This window comes from Salvia splendens, chromosome 8 (assembly GCF_004379255.2).
Source record: "Salvia splendens isolate huo1 chromosome 8, SspV2, whole genome shotgun sequence".
Lineage (NCBI taxonomy): Eukaryota > Viridiplantae > Streptophyta > Magnoliopsida > Lamiales > Lamiaceae > Salvia > Salvia splendens.
In genome coordinates this window covers 11,763,276-11,782,902 of record NC_056039.1, presented here as the reverse complement: position 1 = coordinate 11,782,902, position 19,627 = coordinate 11,763,276, and the positions used below count along the sequence as shown (strand labels likewise).

Here is a 19,627-nt window from a genome sequence, read left to right as displayed (position 1 = left end):
TTGCTTTTAGATGACTGTTATACAAAGATACATTAATCGGGCGTAATACAACCCAATGAAAAATGGAGAAATTAAACAGAAATAACTGAATTGAAATTACAAAGAAGAATTCGAAACAATAAACCGTAAAGATGTAAGTCGAGTCGAGGAGTCCCATTTCCTAAGACGAGATACGCCCCAGTAGTGCGTGTCATCCCCAAAGATAAAAAGGCTTCGTCTCTGAAGTAGCAGCAGAGCTCCGGTGAACCGGAGTAAGGCGGGGGCAGAGCTTCGACGGGAAGATTATGCAGAGAGGGAGAGAGCGTGTATGCAAAAATGCTTGAGTTTGTTGTGTGTTCAATCGTATGCAATGCATGGAGTGACTGCCTATTTATATGCCAAGTCCACCCATTGGGCATTGATGGAGTCAACAACCATTATGTGTGCCATGATGGCTTGACTGTAACCGCCGGGGGTTACTGACTGGTGCATTAGCCATTGGGAGCTGAAGAGACACGACGCATCTAGACACACTACACGACGGGATACACCATGGACCGTCGGGGTCCATCGGGGACCTTTTGTCTCCCGTTATGCGTCGAGGTCCAGCGGGGACCTTTTGTCTCCCGTTATGCGTCGGGGTCCAGCGGGGACATGACGTGGACTAGGACCACCATGAGTCAGGGTCCGTCGGGGATAGTGTGGAGTTTGAGGTGGTCTAAAAAGAACAAGCGGGGCTTGAACCACACTCAACGACCAGCTTTAAAGAGGAGCCCAAAGACCACCCAAAGACCAATTGCCAAGGCACAAGGCACAAGGCACAAGGCACAAGGCACAAGGCACAAGGGGATAATTATTACACATAATAATTCATCTTATTAAATACTTCATCAAAGAAGTTTATCATCCCCGATGTGGGATAATTAACACTCAGTTAATTAATCCCTTAGTTTTTCTCATAGTTAATTTCTAGCTTTATTGTGACCAACTTTAATATATTATTTCTCACTCACTGGGAATCGGATTTGAGAAAATGAATATACTACGGTCATCTACTCAGAATGTAGATCGACGCTATTGCATTTAATTTCATAAAATTAAATGTCTTGTAACATTTATTATTAGTCAAATTCGTTTGACCAAGCACGATTCCAACAATCCCCCACATGAGTGGAAATTGCCAAATGCATAAGTATGCAGACACAAGCTCAACCCTCAAGAGGTATGTAAGCATAAGGATAGGTAGTTTTTGGCTTTGAACCATCCATAGTCAACACCATCGGATACACAGGCGGACTAGTAGCACGATGCTTTGAACCAATCCTCCACGGCGTGCACCGAGACAATGATGTTAACACCTAAACCCCTCAACCTCATCCGTTCTCACGTTTTGTCTCCATTTCAGGTCTTGGACACCACTTTGGATTCATAACTGTATTGTTTGAAGCGGCCCCACTTCACACTTACATAGGTGATTCCTCGTTAAGTATCTTGCCATACTTTGTCTCGTTGAGAACTTCGTCTCAACGAGATCCTTTAGGGATCATTAAAAGTCATAGACTTAACTTCACCACTAGGAAAGTTTTTCAACACTCTATTGCTCTCTAGGGAATAGATATAGATGAGTGCTTCACACGAACTCTCATAGCTTAGTTTTCCCATTGAACCAAGTTCTTGGGATCTCCAGTCATCATGGTTGGGTTACCACTATGACAATTCTTTAGTTTGTGGAGTTTAAACTCATTCCTTCTAACAATTTATTCATTTGATCACGATTTAACCATATGGTTAGCGGATCCGCTAGATTACCCAATGACTTCACATAGTCAAATGTAATCACCTCTGTTGTGATCAAATGTCTCATGGTATTATGTCGTCGACGTGTATGTCGAGACTTACCATTGTAAAAGCCATTATTTGCCCTTCCTATAGCAGCTTAGCTATCACAATGAATCAACACTGGAGGCACCGGGTTAGACCACCATAGAATATCATCAAGGAATTTCTTAAGCCACCCGGCTTCCTCACTAGCTTTATCTAAAGCTATGAATTCCTATTCCATGGTTGATCGGGCTATACATGTCTATTTTGTGGATTTCCACGAGACAATACCCCCCAATAGTAAATACATATTCACTTGTTCAAAGATAGTCTTTGTTATCGGATATCCAGTTCGCATCACAGTACCCTTCAAGTACCGGAGGGTATATCGAGAATTATAGCCCATGATTTTGAGTATATTTCAAGTACCTCAAAACTCTTACAAGAGCTTTCCAATGCTTCTTGCTTGAATTGCTCGTGTAACGACTCAACTTGTTCACTACGCAAACAATGTCAAGTCTAGTGCAATTAGTCAAATACATAATGCACCCAATGACCTGTGGATAATCTTCTTGTGCAACAGGCTCGCCCTTGTTCTTGCTCAAGTGAACATTGAGCTCTATAGGTGTCTCAGCCTATATGCCATCATAGACATTGAATGTCTTTAGTACTTTCTCAACATAATGAGATTGTGTCAAGATGATTCCTTTGAATTAGAATTTTTCATTCCAAAAATCACATAGGCTAGACCCATATCCTTCATGTCAAAGTTTCTCTTTAACACGGTTTTCGTATAGTTAATCACTTAGGTGTTACTACCCATGATTAACAAATCATCAACGTAGAGGCACACTATAACGTATCCATTATCAGTGTTCTTAATGTAGACACATTTGTCACATTCGTTGATTTTAAATTTATTTGATAACTTCACACTATCAAATTTCAAGCAACGACGCTCGTTTCAATCCATAGATGGACTTAACCAGTTTGCAAATCTTTCTCTCTTGTCCAGGTACTACAAAACCTTCAGGTTGTTCCATATAGATTTCATCTTAAGTCACCATTTATACTTATCAACTGTTCCAACGACCTTAAACTTGCTTTTAAGGACTCATTTGCATCCTAAAGGTTTAGCACCTTCAGGTAGATCAACCAACACCTAAGTGTGGTTTAGCAAAATTGAATAAATTTCGCTTAGAATAGTTTCTCTTTAATGCAGCCCGTCTGGGCCAGCAAAAACTACTTTTATCGATGTTAGTTCTTCATCCAACATAAAAGCAATATAGTAAGGACCAACTGTCTTTGGTGTACTGAACCTACTATCACGTCTTAGTATTGTATCGTTTGGTTCGGGCCTTGTTTGCTTGTGCGATTCTGGCTCTTCATCCGCTGATTTAGAACTAGTGGCTTCATCCTCAATTCTCATCTCAGAATTGGATGCAACATTTTCCTTGTCTTTGTGAGGAAATATATTTTTCAAGAAATACTACATTTTTTGACTCGATTGTTATTCCTACGGTCGCAGTCGGTATTTCAAAATTATAGACAACAAATCGATAAGCACTCCTTTTAAGTGCATACCTAATAAAGATGCAATCAACCGTGTTAGGACCGATTGTAACTTCTTTCGGCAGAGGAACCATCACCTTTGTCAAACACCCCCACACTTTGAGGTATTTGTAGGATGACTTCATTCTCTTCCACAACTCATAAGGAGTAACATCCTTACTTTTGAGTGGGATTTTGTTTAGAATGTAGTTAGCTGTCAAAACAGTTTCCCCCACATGTTCTGGGGCATCCCTGAACTAATCAGTGACGCATTTATCATCTCTTTAAGAGTTCAGTTTCTTGCGTTCTGTAGCACCAATAGATTGTGGTGAATATGGTGCAACCGTTTGAAGAATTATACCACTTGTGTTGCATAATTCCTCAAACGGGGCTACGTATTCGCCTCCTCTATCACTTTGAATCATTTTTATTTTCAATCCAAGTTGATTCCCGACTTCGTTCTTATAATTTTTTGACACTTCAATTGCTTCATCTTTACTTCTTAAAAAATAAAGATAGCAACATCTTGTGCAATCATCTATGAACGTGATAAAATATTTTATACTACTTCTAGTTTGCACGAATTTTAAATCACATACGTCAATGTGAATTTTCAAGGGGTTTCATGTTTCGTTCAATAGAATGAAACGATAATCAAGTCATTTTCGCCTCAAGACAAGTCTCACATTTGTTTTGGGTATTGACTTCTTTTGTCTTTATTAAATCCAAGTTTACTAAACTTTTATAGCATTAGGATTCACATGTCCTAATCTATAATGCCACAAATAGGAGGAAGTATTTGCATTTTTATTATTAGCCAATGGCTTTTCAACGCGGCGAATAGCCGATACACTTAGTTTAAAAAGAACCCTCGGTTACATAACATTTTCCGATGGGTTTTCCAAACTTAAACACAAAGAACTTATCAGACTCAAATACAAGTTTAAACCCCTATTTACAAGTATTGATCTAGAAACTATGTTCTTGCGTATGTCCGGGACATGTATCATTTTCTTAGAGTGATTGTCACGTTGGACGTCATCTTGAGGACCACATCTCCAAAGTCGACACATTTGGACGAGGCTTGGTTCCTCATGTTGAGCTTCCTACCCTCAACAGTCTTGTAAGTGTAGAACTTACTTCTATCAGCACACACGTGGGCAGTGACGCCCGTGTCGATATACCAACCACCTTTGTTCTCGACATGGTTGACTTCTTCAGTTACCACGTCGGCTATGTTGCCTTTGGCATGTTTGATAAATTTGGCTCCACCAAGCTTCTTGGTTGGTGGCTTCGTCTTTCTCCCGACATCTGAATGAGAGCCAAATGTCTCTCCATGTCTCCCGACGAACAGGAGGCCGACGGGTCCAAAATTTGCTCCCGACATCTCCTAAGAGACAGATGTGTGCAAAATTTCTCCTGATATCTCACATGGGATGTAAGGGTGCAAAATGTCTACTGACATTTCCCAAGGCACGGATGGGAGCCCATGTCTCCCGATGAATAGGAGACCAATTTGTTCCCGACATTTTCCACGGCACAGATGTGTGCCATACGTCTCCCGACATATTCTAAGGCACTAACGGGAGTGAAATGTCTCACCATGTCTCCCGACGAACGGGAGATGTCCATTGAGACCAATGGGACACGTCCAACGACCCTTTCCATAGGAACAACGAGAGACGTCTCGTAGGACTTACCGACCCTTCACATTCACGAGGTCTCTCCCCCACATTGGAGTCAGTCGTGTTGATCCCAAAGGCATCAACTCTCATGTTGGACCCATCCACTCAATCCATTAGAGGATTCTACTGAGCCACTAAAAATGGAACCCCCATTTCTCGTGTTGGCCCCTAAGGTCCCAACACACGTGTTGATTCCGAATGCCTCAACACTTGATCCGTTAGAGGATCTCAATGAACCACTAATAGTGGAACCGTCAATTTGCGTGTTGGCACCGAAGGCCCCAAGACTCGTGTTGATCCTAAATGACTCAACACACGATCCATTGGAGGATCTCGCGGAACCACAAAAAGTGGAACCGTCATTTTTCGTGTTGGTCCCGAAGGCCACAACACCCGTGTTGGCCTCTAAAGGTCCAACAATCGATCCTATCAAGGATCCCATGGAACCACTGAATGTGGAACCATCGGTGCCACCAAAGGTGGATGCACCAATCAACCCAAACGGGTTAGTAATTTCTCATGGCGTTATGGGTAGTCATAGGTAATGATGTGGACTCGACGGGAGTCGTGGTCATGGCGGGGACCCGACGGGGAGCCAGCGGGGAACAGTGGGCACGTCGGTGTTGGAGTCACGGAAAGCGTCGACGACGAACGTAGCAACGAGATCCATCTCCATGCTAAGGTATTAGTTTCGAAAGTTTTAGATTCAATTTAAAGTCCAAACTCCTTCTTCAACGGTAAGTATATCTCGTCTTGCGATTGTTGGTTTTAAATGACTGTGATACAAAGATACACTAACCGGGCGTAATACAACCCAATGAAGAATGGAGAAATTAAACGGAAATAAACTCAATTGAAATTACAAAGAAGAATTCGAAACAATAAACCGTAAAGATGTAAGCCGAGTCGAGGAGTCCTCTTTCCGCAAGACGAGATATGCCCCGGTAGTGCTCACGGTTTGGCATGTCGTCCCCAAAGATAAAACGACTTCGTCTCTGAAGTGGCAGCACCGCTAGCAGCAGAGCTCCGCCGAACGGGAGTAAGGCGGGGGCAGAGCTTCGACGGGAAGATTATGCAGAGAGTGAGAGAGCGTGTATGCAAGAATGCTTGAGTTTGTTGTGTGTTCAATCGTATGCAATGCATGGAGTGACTGCCTATTTATAGGTCAAGTCCACCCATTAGGCATTGATGGAGTCAACAACCATTATATGTGCCATGATGGCTTAACTGTAACCGCCGGGGGTTACTGACTAGTGCACTAGCCATTGAGAGTTGAAGAGACACGACGCATCTAGACACACTACACGACGAGATACACCATGGACCGTCGGGGTCCATCGGGGACCTTTTATCTCCCGTTATGCGTCGGGGGCCATTTGGTAATCATGTAGTATGATAAACATGATAATAGTAGTACATCTTTTATTCCACCATCAAAGTTGTTCTAACGTTCATTTTAAAAACCATATATTTGTCCTTACTTCAGCTTTTAAACAATTGTTTGAAGGATGAAATTGTCAATTTACTATTTTCTATTTTATTTTTAAAATTATTCCAATTGTTTCCTTTCATGTTTCTAGGGTTTTGCACCACTTATAAATAGTGGCAATATTATCGTTTTTGAAGTCAGACTAGATATTGAAAAAATAATTTATAAGATTTCTAGAAACTAGTTTCCTTAAAACTTTTGTTAATTGTTCTATCTCGTGGTGGATTTTCATCATAAAAATTTTATGTTTACCACATGAGTGTTTTTCGGTCCATGTGTCTTTTCCCATAGAGCCTCTTGTCATCGAACATAATTTGAGTCTTGTGAAATAGCTTAGTGAAATTATTGTTTCCTTTAAGATAAATAGATTTTTTTTTCAAGTTATGGAGATTAATGATTGCTTCCATTAAATGTTATTTCTAAGCACTATGAAAGAACAATAAATAACTTTAGTGATTTAAACAAATGGTTGGAGGTGTTTGTGCGTGTAAAATTGAGAACAAGATTCGATCAAATTAATGATGATGAGTTGGGTCGGTTTGGTGGATTTTTTGGATATGTCTGTTTTTATTGATCCGATGAGGTTTGAGTGGAGCCAAATGAATGACTCGAAAGCATGTATGGTGACAACCATCTCACATCAATTCAAAATTGGTAATGAAAGTCTCTAATAAAGTGGTTATTAGTTTATATTCTTGAGCATATCGACTCTCTTTATTATTTTGGGACATTCACAAAGCACCGTAAGTTTCTGGACACCTCATTCTCAACTTATTATGAGAATCCAAATCAAGTAGTATAAGATGAGATTGTTTGGAGTGAGGGCATTAGATTTATCCTATTTATTCCCCCTCTCCATGGACCAAACAGTGTCCACTATAAAGCGGACGTCCGTAATAGCTCCGCTCCCTTTTTTGTCCACAACCCTAGTTTTTTTGTCCGCGCCCAAAAAAAAGGTTTCCGCCACTATAGGCGGACACTTCCAATAGCCCCAAAATTTTACAACCAATTTTCATTTTAATTTTTTCCTTTGGTTTCAATCAATTATAGTTAAAATCATCGGAATTTAAATAATTAGAAAATGAGGTAATTGGGACCGAATATTCGTTGTATTGGAAACAGTAAAATTATACAACGAACATTTAAAATAAAATATAAATAAAAACGCCGCCACCGTCTAATCGGTGGTGGAGTCGAAATCCTCATCTTCTTCTCCGTCTCACTCGCTGCCACCGGCCGCCCCTACCCCAGGAGCCTCATCAGCCAAGCCTAGACGGTGTTGGATCCGACTTATGAGTTTCAAGTATATATCCTTGATGGACGGGTCGGTTGCGGCCTCGTATTTGCTGCAGACGTCCTGCAGTTGTTGCATCAACTGCACATCTAGGTTCTCCCTCAAGACCTCGAGGGAACCGGTACCCTGTGCGGCGGTGCTGGGGCGGGCTGCGGAGTGCGCGATCCAGACGCGGCCGACGATCGGCGGGAGGAAATTCCAGCCTCTCTAGCGCGTCGGATAGAGGCCTGTTGTCCCGGAGGGCGTGCACGCCTAGAGTGTGTAGCAGAGGGCTCTTCCGCTTGCTCGTCGTTCAGGTCGAATGATTGCGAGCCGTTGCCGCAGCTGTAGTCCCTGGCTATGTTGTGTCTAGTACGCTTCGGCCCAGGAGCTCCAGCCTGCTCTTGCGCACAGATGGCCTTGAATTTCGGACAGTGCTCGAGAACTTGATACTCCTCCCACATGGTGAACTTCGGCTAGCCCTCCGTGTTGTATTTGCCCATAGACAATGCCTTCACGTCGGCTTCGCTCCGGCCACTCTCAGCATTGAGCAGATTGTTCTGGTATATGCCCGCAAATTGCTTGGTGGCCGGTAGAATCCTAGACCACTTTTTGCGGAGCTATTCTCCGTCACACGGTCTGGCGTCTTGAGGTTTGAACTCGTTGTATGCCAACAGGACGCGCTTCCAAAAATGCGCGTCTTGATCTACATCGGTGAAAGGAGATTGGCTGGATTGGAAAAGGGTCTCCGGACGGGGATGGTTAAGCGCGTCGAGGTTGGTTCTGTAATATCCAAACGCCGAGCGACTCAGATTCCGCTGAAAAGGTTGGGGCGTGGGAGAAGACCTCCACGTCTGAGATGGAGGAGGAGTTGGACTCGATCCCCACTGAGGGGGAGATTGACTCCAACTCCACGACTTGGACGGAGAGTCGCCATATCCCGACGCTGGGAAGGATTGTCGCCATATCTCGATTCATCCGAGCTGGGTGAGTCGTCGTGTCCACCGTGCATTTTTAGAGAGTGAAAGTGTAGATAGTGAATGAATGGAGAGTGTGTGAAAAATGTGTAAAATGAGGGGTGGAGGAGTGGTATTTATAGGTATAATTTTTGAAAAAAAAAATAATAAATTTGGAAGGGGGCGGCCGGTGCGCCTATAGGCGCGGCGAAAAGGGCACCGGCGCATCCTCGCACAATAAACGCCGGAGGACCTTTCGCCCCGGAAATTTCGTCTGCCTCGGGGCGGACGTCCTCCACACTATAGCAAGGCGCGACGGCGGCGGGAAGGGGGCAGCCGGCGCGCCGCCCCTATAGTGGATACTCTAACTCTCAAATAAATTACGACAAATAGATGACAAATCTATACATATATATATTTATATTAATTATTTAAAGATGGTTGTTTACTTTTTTAGACCGTTGATGACTTTATATTAGCACATATGGTAAGTTTAAAGATATATTTGTTTTCTCCCCTTATCTTTTGGGGTGCGGGACTCTAGATGATATATGCTAGATCTATCTTCTTAATTTAATTCATAAACTTTTATTAAATTTCGATCTTGTATATCAATTTTAAAACCCATTTATAAAATACCAAACTATTAATTTTTTCTGTTTATAATTTCATCACTAATATCGAGCATCCGCAATAGCGGAACGGTGTGGCGGACGTCCGCTATTGTGTTAGGCTAACGCGACGGACGTCCCGAAGACGGACGAGCTCTCATCCGCGGATAATAGGCGCTAGCAGATTGCTAGCCTATCGTTGTCCGTCTATTGCGCGACGAGCAATAGGCTAACCGATTTTTTTAATATTTTTTTATTTGTAACTCATTGCACTTCATTTTTAAAATATTTGATAAACACCAACAATTAAAATGAATTAATTGTATTGTTGGATTGTGGGAAGTCCTTGATAACATGGCAGCCTGTGTGAAGTCTTTGATGATGTGGCAGAAGGAGTTTTTGGCTAGCCTATGATTAGTCTATGACCTATTGTGGATGCTCTCAAATCTCAATATAAATCATATTCCAACGAATGAAATGATTTAATCTAGTATAATGCGATGTTGATTTGCCACCTAAAATATGATGTCATTTTGGGTGATATTTGATAGTGCCACATAAGTAGATCATCAAATTATACTAGTGCATAAATCTTAATTAATTATAAAATCAGAAGAAATAATTAGTTTGATTGCAAATTCAGAACAAATCCATCGTTTTATAATTTATAAACAGCTACTAAAGTTGTGTGCAAACCAGGATTCAACGAAAGCATAGAGCAGAAAATCCAAATGCAAATAATTTGCATGCAAACATCTCATCTCATATCCACACTCAACCGTAGCTGCAAAACCATCGCACAAATCCACCAAGTCCACGCTCAAGCCATCACCAGAGGCCTCTTCTCTCTCCACCCCTCTCTTCTTCTCTCTCACATCCTCCATTCCTTCACCTCTTCACTCCAACATCACTCCACTGCCACCAATCATGACCACACCATTTACTTCACCAGGATCTTCACTCTCATCCCAAACCCCTCAGCCTTCAACTACAACACCATCATCCGGGCACACACCTCCCTCCGCTCTTCCCGCGCCGCCTTAAATTTCTTCCTCCAAATGCGCCGGACACCCATCGCGCCCGATTTCCACACTTTCCCCTTCGTACTCCAAGCTTGCGGGGCTCTGCACAACTCGCTTCCGCTTGCGAGGGCTCTTCACGCCCAAGTTGTAAAATTAGGGTTTTTGATTGATGTGTTCGTGCGGAATTCGATTTCTTCCGCGTACTGCCGGTTCGGGGATGTTGATGGGGCAAAAGGGGTGTTTGAAGGAAGCTTATTGAGGGATGCTGTGAGTTACAATGTGATGATTGATGGGTTAGTTAAGGCTGGAGACATTGATCATGGTCGGAAACTGTTCGACGAAATGCCGTTTCTTGGGGTACCCTTTTGGCTGGCTATGCAAAGCTGGACCGGCCCGCTGAGGCTATTGAATTGTTTGAAAGTATGATTGCTTTGCAGGTTCGATTCGACAATGTCGCTCTGGTTTCGGTGCTCTCCACCTGCTCGCAGCTCGGGAAGATGGAGAAAGGGAAGGAGATACACGAATATATTGAGAGAAATGGGATTGAGCTGGACCCATATATAGGAACCGCGTTGGTTGATCTATACGCAAAATGCGGGCTGGTTGAAATGGCTAAGGAGGTTTTCGCGTAGTGTCGTGAGAAGAATGTTGCCCTATGGAATGCAATGCTCATGGGATTCGCCATTCATGGCGATGGCTCATCACTTCTCCATTATTTTACAAGAATGGTAGAAGACGGGATGAGGCCGGATGGGGTGACGATCCTGGGCGTTCTGGTTGGATGCAGCCACTCGGGGATGATCAGCGAGGCTAAGAGTATTTTCGCAAAGATGGAGAGCGCGTATGGCGTTCCAAGAGAGCTGAAGCACTACGGATGCATGGCGGATCTTCTGGCGCGAGCAGGGTTGATAAGAGAAGCTGTGGAGATGATAAGGCCACCCGCAACGCGTCACGCGGGTGGCCAGGAACCCGTCACGCAGGGACGGGACGGCAGCGCGACGCGTTGCGGCGCCCCGTCTCGTCCCCAGCCCGTCACCATCTCGTCACGAAACCCGTTCCGCGGGGACGTAACGCGGGACAGCTCGCCACGCGCCGCGGTGACGTGGCGCGCTCCCAGGCCCGCGAGTGGGCGTCGTCACGCTGACGCAATAATTAATTTTTTTAAAAAAATCGAATTAAATAAAAAAAAATAAAAAAAGTGAAACGATAATGTTACCGTTTAAAAGTGTCGTTTTCAATTTTTTTGCTCTATAAATACTCCTAATCCATCCCCATTTCACACACAACCACACATCTATTCTTCCAAATCTCCATTTCCTCTCCAATTTTCATCTAACAACTAATCACAAAATGTTCAGCGACGGAAACTCCGGCGGTGGCGGCTCCGGCGCGTGGGATCTCAACGCGTTCGGCGACTGGGGGAGCATGTACAACACATTAGGTGGTTCCGGTTCGTCGACGCCGAGCTCGACGCCAGACACCCAGGGTTTGGGCAGGCCGGGGGTATCAACCACCCAATTTTGATGTTGATGCATACGCCCGTCCCTCCGCCCCGCGGTATTCGCAGGGATTATCCTAGATTCGGGAGGATTATCCGGTTCAACCCACTCCAGAAAAAGGTTGAGGCGGGGGAGGCTCCAGGACGGAGGCAGAGGCGTAGGAGGAGGAGGAGGAGGAGGAGGATCTAGGTCGGTATCCGTACGACCCCAAAGAAACGCTGGCGGTGTACAACGCCTGGATCAGCTTCCCGTACGATCCCATCGTCGGGAATCAACAACCCCGGAAGTGCTTCAGTGAAAAGGTCACCAAGGCCTACCACGAGATTAAGCCGAAAAAGACCCGCCGCCGCACATATAAGATGCTCCGCGCTCACTTTGACCGAGTCGATAGTGAGGTCAAACGATTCTGCGGCATCTACAAAAATGAAGCGGCTCAGTACCAAAGCGGAACCACGGGAGCCGACGCGGCTTTGCGGGTCTACTACGAAGACACCGACAAACAATTCAAATATGCCGATGTTTGGGAGGTCTTCGGGGACGAGGAAAGGTGGGCCGGCGGTGTGCGGTCCAGCTCGGGCTCGATCTCGAAGCACACGGCGAGTGGCCAATACTCGTCTGGTGAGGTGCGGACACTTCCCGCTTTACGCCCACCCAATACGAAGCCTGACTTAACGGAGTCCTGTTTATAGCGGCACAACTTGGTATCCCGCCTCCAAGTGGCCTCAGGGCACCTCCACCGCCTTCGGCGGATGATTCGCCGGCGGAGTAGTTTTTTTTTATTTTCTATAAAATTGTATTTTAAATTATGTCATTTTTATTTTTTAGGATTTTAATTATGTTTTTTTTATTTTTTTGAATTTTAAGTTGTATTTTTATTTTATGTTGTAATGTTATTTTATTTTTAATGAGGTGTGTTTTTTATTAATTGAATTTGGTGGAAAAAAAATAAAAAAAATGAAATTGAATGAATAGTAATTTAAGGGACGAAGGGTTGTAGGTTCCGTCCCTTACTTAAGGGATGGAGTAAAAAAGTACAGTGGGGCCCGCAAATAGTGTTTTAAGGGATGGTATAGTGACAACGTCGTGGATGACCTAAGGGGATGTGGGGACGTGTTCGTGTGGGGAGGGTTGCTGGGAGGGTGCAAGATACACGGAGACGTGGAGGTGGCTGAGGAGGCTGCCAAGCGTGTGATGAGGGTGAAGCCGGAAGATGGCTCGGTGTACTCTGTTTTGGCGCATATGTACGCGAATTCAGGGCGCTGGGACGACGTGGTGAAGGTGCGGAGGTTAAGAGAGAGCAGATGGGGGATCAGGAAGAGTGTCTGGGTGGAGCTTGATCGAGCTGGATGGGATGGAGCATGAGTTTTTCTGGGGATTGCTTGCATCCCTGCACCGAGGAGATATACTTTGTCTTGAATGTTTTGCAGCTGCATCACTACGAACAATTCTGAGAGTCGGAGAAACATTTAATTGGTGCGATTGATGATTTTGTGTCAGGGTAAGTGTTGATGACTCCCATGTTTTCATTGACGAGGTAACTATTGCATTGATACAAAGCGTTTACATAATTACAAAATCAAAGGCCTGCTCTGAGAGGGGAAGGTAGTTTTTTGTAAGTTTTAACGCGTACGCAGTTTGTGAAAAACGCCGTAGGCAGCAGCAGCAGCAGCAGCAACATTCCTACTCCCTCTGGCCACCAATTATCGCCTCTAACACATTTTTCAATTTTGTCGTTCATGAAAAATAAATTAGTTTTACTATTTTTCACCATTTCTCAAAATTCGACCAAGCCTTAATAAAAGTTTTTAACCAATTACCCACTGTTAATAATACAGACTTTATAATCAACTAACGAGATTACAACGACCAGTAATACAGACTTTATAATCAACTAACGAGATTACAACGACCAGTACCTATAATCCAACCAAAGTATGAATAATCAAGAAGTCTATCTTCTACCACTTTCATTATTTTTCATACCATTAATAATATGTACGATATAATTCACTAACCCTACTTTTAGTATCTTTTTTCTTTATGTCTTACTTTGTACTTCACTCTATTACTATATCAATTACTTATACATTAAAATCCATATTATTTGAAAAAATATTAAAAATTCATGCTATTTTTAAAAATAGAGAGAATATGTATTTTGGGATATGTTAACACATCGGAGTAACATAAATTCAAATATAAAATCACGAGTTATCCAGTAGATCCTCTGTGGAAACAAATTAATTACATTGAGATGTGACGTGTTGGTCGGAGGTGCATCCACAGCTGCTGTATGAAGTTATTTGGTTGACAAGTGGCCCCTCCTGCATGCTCACTACTCCCTAGAAACTTCCACATTGATCTACATCCAACTCTCTATAAATTTATCCACTCATCCTTATCCAAATTCTAACTCAACTCGCCATTATCAAGTCTAAATTACACTATCAAATTTCTGAGCACAATCCAAATCACAACAATGGCATTTCGCACAGCAGTGTGTATATTTGCGCTTGGATTCAATTTTGTTACCTGAGACGATTCGATTACAGCGATGATCTTGTTAATTTGCAGGGACTCTGGAAATCAATGGCAAAAGCGCTTGGCGGAGGCCCCAGCCAGAGTTCGAGTTTCACGACCTCAACTGTGCCCAAATTGAAAGCCTACGCCCCTGCCGCCGGCCATGTTCGCCCCGAAACTAAATCAAAGTAAGCTTCTCGTTTATTGTGTTGAAATTGATTGAATAAAAGGAAGTCAGGTGTTGAAAAAATGTGTAGGTGGGGGGTGAAAGGGGATATGTTTCCGGTATTCATGGCGGTGGGGATGATCAGTCTATCAGCTAGTTTTGGATTGTTCACAGCGTGGCATCAGCTGGGCCGGGGGCCCAACCTTTATGTGAAGAAGTCGAGGAGGGAGACCCTCCCGGAGGTGGTGGAGCCGGAGCATGTGGCCGAGGAGGCCGATAAGTTCATCAAGCAATCCTTCTTCAGGAAAGTTGCTCATATACAGGACATTGACCGCCAAGAAATCATGCATCATCCCCTTCGTGGAGATATTTTCACAAGGTACTATATTAGTGTCATCATATATTTATCTCCCTAATATTTACTCCCTCTCCGCGAGTAGAAGTTTCGTTTTACTGTTTTCAACCGTCTGCGAATTGGATCATTTAAAACTGATACTCGTGAATAGAAGTCTCATTTGTCTCGGACACATGTTTTAAGAAATCTTAAGAAAAGAAATATTAAGAAAAGTGGGTGGATGAAAAATCAGTGGAATATGAGTACCACATTTAGATATTAGTTTTATTTAAATGATATATGGATTGAATGAGTTGATTAAATATGTGATCTTTTTACCACTTATGGTAATTGTAACCACGAATGTGGACTGATCAAAATAGAAAAATGAAAAATGAGACTGATAAGGGAGTATATTATAATGGGACTCATGATTATTTTGTTCGTAAATCGTAATGACTATAACTAATTTTACCTCGTTTTCGGTTGCGTTATTCTCAAAAGCTAGGTACAATACACCATGATGAACTATTTCATTCTAGACAATTTAGTCAATCCTATAACTTTTAATCTTAGACAAACTAGTAGCTTTGTGTCTTCACTATTTTCTTGTTTGAAAGCTAAACACCATCATCTTGCTTGAAAGCTAAATATATGTGTGTGTATATGTTATGTGATATGTTGAATACATCTTGGTGGTTGCAGGCCAGTGAAGGTGGAGACATTGAGGGACGTTGGGGTTGATCCCGCAGCCAAATAAAATACCGTTACTCTTTTCTTATATTTGAGACATAAAAATGGAGTTGAGTTGTACATATAGTGAGGTTTGCAACATCATTCTAGTAAGATGTTGTTTGAAATTTTCTTGCACTCGAAAACCTTCGTGAAGTGGTGGTTGTTGTTGATCGAGTAACTTAATTTCTCGTTATAGTAGATGGCAAAATACCATGGCTTCATGGTTATCTTCATTTTCTTTATTATCTTTAAAATGTAAGACAGATACCTGGCTTTGTGAGAATTTCAGTTGTTTACAAGAAACAAATCATCAAGTGCTCCAGAGAGTTCTGTTCAGGCTTCTTATCGCTTAGTATAGTTTCTTAAAAATCCACGGGTGATTCAATAAAATATTTAACTCTTGATTACTTATTAAATTTGAACTTTAATGGGCTTTGGTTACTCAATTAGCCAACGCATAAATGGCACTAAGTGGGAAATTTTTTATCATTAAGTGCGTGCCTAGCCCCTTTTTGTCACCTTATTTATTCCCCATCGTCCTCTTATAAATGGAATTCTTTATTTCTTGTAGCTATCATTATACAAAAACACACATATGTAACAAGATCTCTTTGTTTTTGCTATCCAAAAATTATGTTGATAGCTTGTTATGCTAATAGCTTGACAAATCGCCTTTTAAAATTCAATTGAGTTATTTGCGTTTATCTCTCTGTATTTGTTAAGTACAAATGTGTTCTTGTATGCGCCACTTTCAAAATTTATTAGTCTAAAATCTTTGTTCAATTCTTGGGGTTTAACTAGCAATATAAATACTAGAAATTGTGAAAAATATTACTCCATTTTCTTCTCACGTTTCGCGTGGTCCTCCAAAGTAATAATGACAAAATTAGTATAACATTGGATTTCTAGTCAGGTGGCACAAACCCTGAAAGGCAAACCCCTTTAACCTCGTCATTTTCGAGGTGTTTTTAACCCAGCAAATCTTCTTTCACAATCCAGGAAAAAGGTACAAGCTTTTTTATAAGTATTTTTTTTATGGATTTGGGAAGTAGATTCTCTTTTGAGTGGATGGAAAGGGATCTTATTCAAAGCGGATTGTGTATTGTATATGATTAGTTTTCCGAATTGTCAATTTGGTGTATCTTTTCATGGCATACGACTACGATTCGTTGCAAGTGGGATAAAAAAGTGATCTTGATTTGCTTTCATGTGTACTGTCTGAAATTGTGCAATTTGTGGTTTTGCATGTGTTCTTGCTATACTTTTGACCATGATTCTGTGTAGAGGATAAAGTGCCTAATGCAACTTTAAGTTTTCATTAATATTTTTACTACTATTTAAATTTAAAAGAAGTAATTTGCTTGGTATAAACCAAGGTTTTCTTTGAATCCATCCAACCAAAAATCCTCCAATTCTCAAAGGAGAATAGAAGAAACGATACTTTCATACAACATCTTAATTGAATTTTTGAATTGGTAAATTCAAAAAAAAAAAAGGTACATACTACATGATTTATATCTATGATTTCACTGCATATATGTGGAAGTATGTAGTATAGTGTTGACATTCTGCACACCATCAAGATAGAGAAAAGGAGAGTACAGGGTAATAGTGCATTGTTGTTAGCTTAATCTCAATGCCAAACCAAAATGTGGAATATGGTAAAACTGTGGAAAATTTAGCTCCTTTTTCTGTTGGATTTGAGTATTTTACCCATAACTAGATGACTTGAATTTTGTGAAACTGCAAATTGAAGAAATTGATGATAGCCTTTGGTTGGAATAGCATCTTTCAAGAACAGGCAACTAGTTTGATTTGGACCACATGTGTTTTACTTTGGAGGTGTGGAGCATCTGACTTTAATGAAGCCCTCTTATTCTTCCTGCTGGAAAATTGGAATATTTGGATAAATCTCGTGCCCCAATTTGCTTTCAGGATTCTCGAGTCTTTTAGTATTTATTTTGAGTGTGTAGGTCACATTCTGATATCATGGCCTGGGTTTGAATCAAACTTCTGCAGAAAAATTCATTCTACTAAGCAACATGCTTAAAGTCCCAGATCATCAGGTTGCAGGACACAGAGCTCGTGATGGACGGCTCGGACCACTTGTTGACGATGCAGGGCGTTTCTACAAGCCTCTTCAGGGTGATGAGCGTGGAGATAACGAGGTCTCTTTCTATACGTCATTCTCTTCAAACGCTAAAATTTCTGACCGTATCAAAAGCTTCTTCCCCGAGTTTTATGGTACTCAGCTCGTGGAAGCATCTGATGGATCGGGTATGCAACGTCATCTAGTTCTACAGGATCTCACTTTCGGCCGTGTGCATCCATCTATAATGGACATCAAAATTGGTTCAAGGACTTGGCATCCACAAGCTCCAGAGGACTACGTCAACAGGTGTTTGAAGAAGGATAGGGGAACTTCCAGCCTTCTGCTAGGATTTAGAGTGTCGGGCGCACGAATCTTTAAAAGCACGGAATTAGGATACTGGGAACCGGAGAACAGATTGTCGATTCAGACTCTTTCAGCTGATGAAGTTAAGTTGCTTCTGAGAACCTTTGTTTCTTCTAACACATCAGAAGAGTCACATACGAAACCAGATTGTGCGTTTGCTTCAACTGTTTATGGTGGCTCGAATGGTATTTTGTCACAGTTACTGGAATTGAAGGCATGGTTTGAGGATCAAACCATCTATCATTTCTATTCTTCCTCAGTTCTTATGATGTTTGAAAAGGAGCTTGCATCGAGTGGGAAGTGCCCCCGAGCAGAAATCAAGCTTGTGGATTTCGCCCACGTTCATAAAGGCAAGGGTGTTATTGATCATAACTTCCTCGGTGGGCTTTGCTCTTTTATAAAATTCATCTCTGAGATCCTCACAACTCCAGACGACTCTTCTGCTGATTCCTTAGTAGAAGATGCTCAAAGAAACCACATCCATTCTGAAAATGGTTCAGTTTGAATTTACTGAATCACTATGATGTCAAGGCCTCTGCCTCAATTAAATAATGTTGTATTTCACCTCAAGGTGCATGATACTTTTGCGTTTTTTTTTTTTTTTTTTTTTTTGATGAATAAATAAACTAAGTAAAACTGAAACCATTGTTTACATCAGACACTCGGGCAAACCCGAGGAAAATACAAGAGAAAAGGCACAATTCGGCTAGAATGAAACATGGTAGCGACCAAGAAACAAAAAGCAAAGAGCAAGGCCCCAACTAGAACGATCCCAGTTCACGTCACCCATCGAAACCCAGAGGGGGCGGGCCTCGTTAAAACCCCTTGGGGATAAAACCCCATGGGATAAAACTACCCAAGGGGAAAAAGAGTACCCTGATGAGTGACTCAAAGTGTGTCGAAAACCAAAACATCCGAAAGATGTGAACACCATCATCTGTCTGGAAGGTGTAGAAGGACCTGCTCGTGTGGGAAATGTGAATACAAGATGCTGTAGGTAGCTTCTTTGATCTCAAAGATGACCCTACCTGCATCTCATGCTTTCCCATCAAAGATAATCTTGTTTCGCGTTCTCCTAATGATCGCCACTGAAGCCATGAGTGCAATCCTCTTCGCCATCTGAACAATCTGTGAACCTCTGATCTGCCGTCCTGCCCATTTTATGACACTCCTGATCGTCGTCGATCTTCTCGCAATGCCAAGCCATAGCATGATCTTTCCCCAAACAGCCCAAGTCTTCGGGCATTTGAAGAAAAGGTGGTCTGCTGATTCTTCCTCCCAACGACAAAGCTGACAAGTAGGGTCTAAGTTCTCCACAAAGTGGAGGCGATCCCGGGTGGAAAGGCGTCCTCGAAGTGCGAGCCAAGTAATGAACGAGTACTTAGGAGGGACAAAGTCCTTCCAAACATATTTAGCCCAGAATCGTCTCTCACCTCTCGGCCTAAACCATTCATATGCCTCGTGGACCCCTTTTCCCGCGAACCAAGAACTCCAGAGTGCCGTGATCTCGTCTCGGGTGCATCTGCCCAAC

At 42.4% G+C, this 19,627-nt stretch overlaps 2 protein-coding genes and 1 pseudogene across 2 annotated transcripts; all 3 read left to right on the top strand.

The window, feature by feature from the left end:
• Positions 1-10,096: 10,096 nt before the first annotated feature.
• On the top strand, positions 10,097-13,337 carry LOC121745753 (annotated as a pseudogene).
• Positions 13,338-14,270: 933 nt separating this feature from the next.
• On the top strand, positions 14,271-15,874 carry LOC121743547. The gene is made up of 4 exons (XM_042136873.1): positions 14,271-14,383; positions 14,461-14,594; positions 14,664-14,951; positions 15,612-15,874. The coding sequence occupies exons 1-4, from the start codon at positions 14,366-14,368 to the stop codon at positions 15,664-15,666; spliced, it is 495 nt and encodes a 164-aa protein (XP_041992807.1). The 5' UTR covers positions 14,271-14,365; the 3' UTR covers positions 15,667-15,874.
• A 594-nt stretch (positions 15,875-16,468) lies between these two features.
• Positions 16,469-18,666, top strand: LOC121744570 (inositol polyphosphate multikinase alpha-like). The gene is made up of 2 exons (XM_042138157.1): positions 16,469-16,647; positions 17,661-18,666. The coding sequence occupies exon 2, from the start codon at positions 17,684-17,686 to the stop codon at positions 18,599-18,601; it is 918 nt and encodes a 305-aa protein (XP_041994091.1). The 5' UTR covers positions 16,469-16,647; positions 17,661-17,683; the 3' UTR covers positions 18,602-18,666.
• Positions 18,667-19,627: the final 961 nt, after the last annotated feature.